Source organism: Paralichthys olivaceus, chromosome 12 (genome assembly GCF_024713975.1).
Source record: "Paralichthys olivaceus isolate ysfri-2021 chromosome 12, ASM2471397v2, whole genome shotgun sequence".
NCBI classification, from domain to species: domain Eukaryota; kingdom Metazoa; phylum Chordata; class Actinopteri; order Pleuronectiformes; family Paralichthyidae; genus Paralichthys; species Paralichthys olivaceus.
This window is the reverse complement of record NC_091104.1, coordinates 5,986,903-5,996,005: the sequence shown is the minus strand read 5'-3', so window position 1 is coordinate 5,996,005 and position 9,103 is coordinate 5,986,903. Positions and strand designations below refer to the sequence as shown.

Sequence of the window (9,103 nt, the reverse complement as noted above, 5' to 3'; positions counted from 1 at the left end):
AACCTGTCTATATACAGAGTCTATGTACAGCCTGTCTATATACAGAGTCTATGTACAACCTGTCTATATACAGAGTCTATGTACAGCCTGTCTATATACAGACTCTATGTACAACCTGTCTATATACAGAGTCTATGTACAACCTGTCTATATACAGAGTCTATGTACAGCCTGTCTATATACAGAGTCTATGTACAGCCTGTCTATATACAGAGTCTATGTACAACCTGTCTATATACAGAGTCTATGTACAACCTGTCTATATACAGAGTCTACAGCCTGTTCAGGTCACCAGCGTCTCAAAATATTCCGCCTCACGTCCAGAGCGTCAATCAACCTGAACTCAGCTGCAGTAAACATGCAGAGAAAATACAAACATACATATAACATGTGAACTCCGACAGAGATTCAAACCCTGACAACCTGTGTTCCCTGGTGCGTGATCTTTGAAATGTAAAATTCAACCTCAACCATCTGACATCTATAAAGTGTCGTAATGTTTGATTTTCATAAAGTTGGTTTTATGTTGTCAGTGTCATGCAGGCGTCATGTTAGTTATACCCATGACACTCGTTACTGTCATAAATTTAAAGCTTGATAACTGAAGAGTTTCCAAATGAGATAAGATGGATTTTATTGACCCCTGCAGGAATATAAAAGAGTGTAAACGTATAAAATAATATCTGAGGTAGCTGAGTCTACATTCTCCCAATATGTGCTGAATATGAAATAACATGATAGTTATACAACTTTGGATTTCAAGTAAGATAAAGTTTTAAAGCAGGGACATGCCAGAGTGACCTAAACACACTTTGAACCACAAGATGGCGCCACTCACTCACACACCGGATCAGGGTCTACTTTAAATCATAGAGTAAAAAAAATAAAAAGTTAACCCTGAATCTTTCCCTCAGCTGTTCTGACTGAAGTGAGCAGGACTCCAGTGATCTGCATCAAGAGGAGACGTGTCTTTGCATGACAGTGATCTCATTTAATGCACATCTTTGTTTACCAGCCGCGAGTTAACAACATGAGCAGGATCCCAGTGAATTACTGGAGGATTATGGGAAGGATAATGACATTGGAACAGGATGCTGGTTCATTATACTGCAGTTCTCTTAAATGGGGATTAAAGACGTTCTGCTTCAATGCTCAGGTTCTTCAACTTGATCCTAAACATGTGTAAACACTTCATCTTTTATTGCATTAAATGTGTTGTGTGAGCTCCGTGAAGTAAAACATCTCTTTCTCTCATAGAGCTCATGAACTTCTCAAGACACCAACATCTTCCAGGAAGTTATAAAGACAAACTGTCATAAACAATTGCAAGGATACAAGAGACTAAAGATCAAGGTGCTTTAACCTGGGCTCCAAACATTCAGGTCATTTCAACAAAAGATTCATGTTACATGTGTTGTTGTGCTTTTACTTCCCAGACATCACTTTTTGGGCAGCGTCCTTCCATAGACTGTAAATACAGATGGACGACATGTCTCCACTTCCTCCCACTATCCAGAGATGAAGTGAAAATATAAAATATATAAATTAATGCTGCCATCTTACACCAAAGACGTCATTCGGAGCCAGAGTCTGAGCAGTAGCCATCATTGTGCAGAGCTGCGATGTCGAGGTCCTGCCTATAAACATATGCTCGACCAATCAGGACGTTTCATCCTGTTTTTATAGCATTAAATAACAAATTAAAACCAGAAAACACTTGAACTTGACTTTTTAGTTTAGAGGAGCTGGGGTTTTTGACATGATGTGGGCAGCCACCAGGGGGCGATCAAGTTGTGTGTGTCTGTGTTCATTTATCTTAATTTCTTGTATTTTCTATGATCGTGATTAAAAAACACCTGAACGTGCGGCAGTAGACCTGAGTAGACTGGATTTCACCAGCTCGAGTGACAGATGGTTCAGGGTTTACTTCTTTACTTTAATGCAAAACAAAAATCAAAATAAAATAATAATCTGTCAACCCCGGCTGCCACTCTCCATGCAGCTCAGAACAGAAAAAAACCGTCAGTAAATCCTGTTTGAGTGAAACCTTTCACATCTTGCAGGGCACACACTCCTGAGCAGGAAGGAGGACACAGAGCCACCACATAAAGCCACAGAGAGCCCGAGGCAGCAGCGACAGTCCATCATGGTTGAGTGAGGGAGAAAAAACATGTGCAGCTCAATGAAAGAGCAGGAGCGGACTCTTTCCAGAGCCCTTTAGCTTTGTAACCACAGAGCACTGATATGAAAAACACAATTCCACACAAGATCTAATGCGGAGCCACAGAAATGCTTCATCTATGCTTTACTACTGGATCAGTTTTGTGTGGTTGACGTCCTCCCACGTCTGCGGCGACAGGAGCTGCAGCTTGTGGGATGAAAAGAAGTGATTTTTTATTTAATTTTAAAACCACCTCAGCCTTCAAATCACATCTTGTTCTTCCCTCTTTCCCTGCTGCTAATGGATGCTGACTTTTTAATCTCACGAGCCGAGCGTGAACTGTCAGAGCAGTTAAAGTTCATCAGTTCAGTCGTTAGCAGAGAGATGGTTAAGCAACGTATGAAAACGCTCTCCGGCTGCATGAATGATGAATGAGACGGCTTTCATTGACATGTCTGACTATGATGAAGGGAGCTCTTCCTCTTCTGTGGAGCAGACGTGAAGTGGAAATAGGACAGAGTTTATCTGCCTCAAGGCAGCCTGGGTACTTTTCTGCCAGAATTATGTTTATGTGACCCAGTGAAGCAGAATGTATGAAGCATCACGGCTGCATTGAACGTCACATAACAGATTTCGTTATTAGACACTGTGATCGTGGAAATGTGAAAACATGATGATAATTCAGCCTGAAACAGACTTAGAAGACACCATGATTTAGGAAAAGAACAAAAACAGAAAGAGTGGCATCATCTTTAACATCAATAATCAAATCCTGACGTTTTTTCCAAGATTAAGAAAAAGGGTAACCGACTTATGAGCACTCAAATTAAACAACCATTCCATTCTGTCATCCTCATTCTGCTGCTTAAACATTTCAAAGTAAAGTAAAGATTTTTATATTAATTAATTCTCAGCTTCTCTTGCTGTAACTCACACACATCCTGTCGTCCTCAGGGATGTTTTTAAATCGACCAACATCGAAGGACTGAGGAAGGATTCCTGTTCTCAGCTGAACAGCTCTGACGATCTAAAGGCCTCGATAAGTTTGCTGTCACACAAGATTCATTGTCCTTGATTTAAATATGTCTTTTAAACATTTTTCTTCAAATTGTGTTCAAGCCGCGTGATGAATTATTTCCATATTATAATTCAGCCTCCTCAGAAACTGCTTGAAGCTTTGCAGACGACATGGAGCTCTGTTCTCTCCAATGTTACATCCTTGAAATCCTCACATCCCTGCAGCGTATAGTTCAGTATAGGAGAGACAAACACTCAGATCTTTTATGAGATCGTCTGGATCGTTCCTTTCAAACTCAGCTGTATGTCTTGCTGTGAGGAGACGGCTGACTTGTCACACATCGCTCTGGGTTCGAGAAGACTGTCTCGACCTCAACCTCACCCTCGGTCGACTGTACTGTAAGTGTGAATGATCAGGGTCATGGATAGTTCAGACACCACTGGGGTCAAAGGTCACATCTCCACTACGGTTTTAACCCAGAAGTCCAATCAACTGTGTGCAATGACAACAAACTACTCTATCTATCTATCTATCTATCTATCTATCTATCTATCTATCTATCTATCTATCTATCTATCTATCTATCTATCTATCTATCTATCTATCTATCTATCTATCTATCTGTCTGTCTGTGTGTCTCTCTATCTATCTATTTATCTATCTATCTATCTGTCTATCTATCTGTCTATCTATCTATCATCTATCTGTCTGTCTATCTGTCTCTTTCCTCTAGTCGTTCGGTGTAAATTCTCTTTCCGGTGTGTATGAAATCGTTTCCAGTTTGATTTTGACCTTAAACTCAAGAATCCAGTTGTGTCTTCACAATAAACCAAAGTAAAGAATCGGTTTGAGAATCTTAATCTCTGCTGCTTCCCCTCAGTGCAGTTTAGTGTCCCCCATTTTTTGGTGAGTAAATCACAGTTGATTGTACAAAACTCCCTGGAGAATAACAATCTGTACTTTTCCTGCAGGTTTCCGAGCTTCTACTGAGCTCATCACTGAACTCAACATCTCTCCTGCCTGTCTATGAGGCTGTAAAGGGTCTGGTTATTATTAGCCGGAGTCTGTCACGTCCTTTTGACACTGTCCTTTCAAGGATTAAGTCAAAAGCTGGTGAAGCTGCTTTTACCCTCAGAGTTGCTGGAATTGACAGATGACACAAGACGAGCCTCATCACCAACTTTTTTATTGAAGCCTTTGGGTTTTATTTTGATTATATCAGTATTTTTGTCTGTCAGGTTTACTTATTTTATCCATCACAACTGCTCTTGTGCTTTTTCATGTTAAACTCTATCTGCTGTGTATCAATGTTAGACACACATCTAATCTCATTTCATCTCAATTTATCTCATCTCATCTAATCTAACGTAATTTTATCTCATCTCATGAAGTTGTAAAAAACAGACTGCTGCTTTTGTAGTAGTTTGCAGTAAAGGTGTGTAGTAATCTATTTGATTGAGTCCGTTTATATTTTCACTTCTTTCCGTCCCTCAGCGTCGTTGACTTCATGTCTCTCAGGTTGTGTTTGTTCTCTGAAAGGTCATCAGCACGTTGTCGTCAGCAGGACACCGTCTCTATCTTTAATTAATGTAGGAGAGAAAATGGAGGGCAGAAAATGAGTGATGATTAATTCTGTGGATTTATCAAGTGAATGTCGGAGTGAGGCTGAAACTAGGCCGCGTCACATCCGCCTATAATGAAGAACTCTAGAAACACAGTAAATGAAAAACCAAGTGACTCAAGGGCAGACGTTTGGAAACATGCTCTATTGTCAATGAATAAATTATGTGCAAGAGCACAATCATACTGAAGAGCTTTGGAGGCCTGTGTTTTTTTTTCCTCTTCAACCTGTAACCTTTCTTTTCTCTAAAATGTCAAATCTGCCGGGCGTCTGAGCCACGGGCGGCCGCTGCTTTCCTGGTAAACACACAGACGACTAAAAGCTGGTTTCTTTTCACGACCACTGAAAGGTTATAGACTGCAAACGCAGGTCATGTGATGTGATGGTGGCGTTGGTGGCGGTGATGCGTCCGACCATCCACTCAGACTCTGCTGTATCTGATCTGAGAAATATTATCACTGTTTCCATGTATCTAACAAAACGTAGTTCATCATGTTCAACATCTGAAATGTGAATAAGTTGCTTTTATTATTGAAGGATACAAAATTATCACTTTATACAAACTCATGTTTTCTAATAAACATTTTAATAATGACTCAGATAGGTTTTTATTACTTTACTTGTACTTTTATACTTGTAAGAAAGCTTTACCTTTTCTTAACCTTTAATTTAATCCATTTGACACATGATATATTGTTTATAATACATCCTACGCTCATTTGGAGCTTTTATGAGCAATATAAACATTTCATAAATGACACAACCATTTCATTTGCAGATGTAATAGTTTCAACTGTTTCTGTGCACAAACGTGGAATAAACAGATATCAAACAACAATGTAATAAGTAATAATAAGAAAATAAGTATTTCCATAGAACAACACACAAGACTGCATCGCATCTGCTAACAACAACATCACAGTCAGTTATAAATAATCTATAGTTGTGAGGTACTTTAGCCCTTTAGCAGCTGCAACATTAAAGTGATGTAATGCATCAATAATTAAAATCTAATTATATGATATCTGTCACTTTGGAATGACCCAATCTGCATTATGAGTACTTCTACTTTTGGCACTTAAAGTATATTTTCATGCTAAGGTTTTTGTAGTTTTACTTTTATGTTGCTTTAAGTAAAACTATCAGGTTGTGATGTAAATTTGAAAGATACTTTAACACCATACACAAAGAGACAGTGTTTTATTCAAAGTGCAGGAAAATGGAGTGAGAAACATTGACCTGATTTTACACCGTGACTTCGTGTGTGTGCTGCTTTGCACTGAAATATGATGATTGACTTGACCTGAAATGTGCAGCTGGATTAGTTGTGAATTTAATACAGAGAAACGATCTCTGTGTACACGTCGTCTGTCATTTCACAACCTCTCGAATTAAATGGAGAGATTTGATGTTCGTGTTTTATCCCTGATTAAGGTAGTGTTTTTATAGCTTTTGAAAAAAAAATAGAAGAACAGAGCAGTCCTTATTTGAGAATGGTTTAATATCCACGTTATGTATCACACATACACAATCACAACAAACCCTTTGATGCTTGAGTGTCCTGGATATTTACACTTGATTCATCTCTGTACAAACCTCTAGAGAAGGTGATCTATGACAGTGCAGCAGTGCTGCAGGCAAGAGCAAATATTCAAAGTAGATTCTCTCTATAGAAACATCTGTAACATCAAAACATGAGAGTGTACAAGTTCATTTTACATCTAATTAATCTCACGACAGCAAACAGGCCACTACAGCCTTTCAACGAGGGTCTGCACTGTGGGTCAACAAACTAGAAACCGCTGAACACTTTCACATCTGATTCTCTACAGCATCTTCTCCTCTCTCTCCCACGGAACCGGGTCCTGCTCCTCCTCGACGTGCGTATTCCTGCGCCCCGTCCAAAAGTGCTCCACGTCCGGGAAGGTCTTGTCCTTCTCCCCGGGGACCGCGTTGGCGACGGCGTTGGCTCCCACCTCCGCTCCGTTCCCCTCCGTTTTTGGACACTTGTTGATCATGGGGATGTTCTTGGAGCTTCTGCAAGTGGCGACGAACCAGATGGTGATCAATCCTTGGCGCACATCGTCGTACATGGTCATTAAGATCACCGGAGAGACGGAGCTGCATGCGTAAAGGAGGACTTGCGCAAAGATGATCAAACCCACAGGAGGTTTGTTGTAGCCGAGCCTGATCCAGGTGAATGTTCCCCACTCCGGCAGCAGCATGAGCCCGAGTGCGCCGCTTAGACACAGTAAAACCAGGGTAACCTTGCTCTGCTGCTGCGGGCTGGGTGCGTGGTTCACCGCAGCGTGCAGAGTTTTGGTGTAGTAGGCAAGCGTAAAGATGACCGGCACCAAGAAGGTCGCCGTTGGATAAATCTTATAGAACAAACTCATGAAGTCAGACGCGCACGCTGGCGTTACGGAGACGCAGATGGTGTCGCGGCCATACGGCTGCAAAGACGCAAAGAGCATCTGCGGGATCGGAAACATCATGGCCACAATCGAGATGAACGCCAGGGCTCCGTGGATCCACGTCGGGCTGTGCAGGGGCCCCGCGGCGGCGCAGGGGACCAGCGTGTGCTTGGCTCTGGTGGTGAGCGCGAGGATTAAAGTTTTGGCGACCACGCACGAGTGCTGGAACCAGTCGGTGGTGCTGCACACGAAGCTCCCCAGGGTCCAGGTCTGCCTGTAGTAGGTGACGGCGCGCACCGGGGCGCACAGCAACAGGATCACCAAGTCCGTGGAGGCCAGAGAGGCGAGGAGCGCCTTCACCTCGGAGCCTCTTCCGTTCCTGAAGTCTCGGATGAAAATCAGCAAAACGAGCAAATTCCCAACAGCCCCGGACACACAGATCCCGATCAGGATGACCGGCATGGCTGTTCTGGTGTCCTCCCCCTGGAGAAGTTGCACTCCTCCAACGAAATCAAAGAAGGAGACGTTTGCAGGTCGATCACTATCCATGTCTGAGAAGTTCCAACTCCTCAAAAGTGAAAAAATGTAGTGAAACAAATGAAAAAGTCTGTGGTTTTTTCTTTCTTCCACTTTTTTTCTTCTGTAAAAGTCCTGGAGATGGAAACGACGGAGGAGCTGTCCGGCGCGTCTCGGTGCTGAAACGCAGCTAATGGGGTCGTGATCGTATCTGCGAGTGTGCGCGCAGACTGGCAGGTAGGCTATTTCAAGTGCTGCCATTTAGCATCGTCAACCACTCACGTCATTTTATCAGTGTGTGCATGGCTCCGGGCTGCAGCCAGCCCAAATGTGAGCGCAGCGTGATGTGATTTACATTCAGAACCTCAGAGGGAACCAGGGCTGCTGCTGTGTCGTGTCAGAGGGGACGAGTTATCTGACTCTTCTTTTTCTTTTAGTCATCTCTTTGGTTCCAAACACACTTAATTCGATATGTTTTTTTAAAAAAAAACAGCAACAGATGGCGCCATATGAAATGTTTAAATAATAATCACACGATGCTGCAAGAACTGGAATATGGCTAGAAGACATGCATCTGCTCAATGGGGACAGAAACCCTTTAATTTGATTTTTAATTTTCATCTTAATCAATGTATAAACACTAACTGACGTTTCACGACTTTGCAAACTGACTGACATGTTTTAAAACATCTTAAATTTAAAGCCAATAAGATTTAATCTCCTTAATTGTTGTGCATCCTTTAGATTCAGTATCAAAGGTACAACATTGCACTTTTATATTGTATTAAAGTTTTTAAAAGTGCTTTGAAGTACATTCAAAGTTGATCGAGTTTCTTAATTCAGTGAATGCATGTTTTTTTTTTTTGCTTCTACAGCTTGACTTGTATGACCAGAACCATATCAGAGCTAATAAAATAGGTTTATATAACTGGAGTCTTTTTATTGACTTCTTTGTGCATCTGCAACAATTATGTTTCACTGTTTATCATGTTTCTACGTGAGACTGGAGGATTTGTTTGAAAGTGAAAAAAACAAATGAGCATTTATTAATGAGATAATGAGATAAGATGTAGTTTACAGCTGATTGATTTCCAAACAGTAAGAGATGTAATGTGATCTGATCGGACATGATCCTGATCCTCTTGATGTATTCAGGATCGTGCATGATACCGATCCACTTTATTAGATTTGTGAGTTCCCAGCTAAAGAGCTTTTTCACCAATTTTTTTTTTAAATTAATGGCTTACAACTAATTAATCAAGTATTAGTAGTGTTGGTAAATTATTGATTTACCCTTTATCAATCCATTAGACACAAATAGTAAACTTTATAAAAAGTGCCTTATTAGGAGAAAAACACCAAAAAATAAAATA

At 41.0% G+C, this 9,103-nt stretch overlaps 1 protein-coding gene across 1 annotated transcript; it reads right to left on the bottom strand.

Annotated features, from left to right (window-relative positions):
• Positions 1-6,280: 6,280 nt before the first annotated feature.
• LOC109636351 (G-protein coupled receptor 151) lies at positions 6,281-8,181 on the bottom strand. Its single transcript, XM_020097993.2, has one exon. It carries the CDS (start codon positions 7,989-7,991, stop codon positions 6,627-6,629), a length of 1,365 nt encoding a protein of 454 aa, XP_019953552.2. The 5' UTR covers positions 7,992-8,181; the 3' UTR covers positions 6,281-6,626.
• Positions 8,182-9,103: the final 922 nt, after the last annotated feature.

Bases quoted from the DNA above. Each gene is read 5' to 3' on its own strand.
- LOC109636351 (XM_020097993.2), bottom strand. From the start codon at position 7,991: ATGGCAGCACTTGAAATAGCCTACCTGCCAGTCTGCGCGCACACTCGC.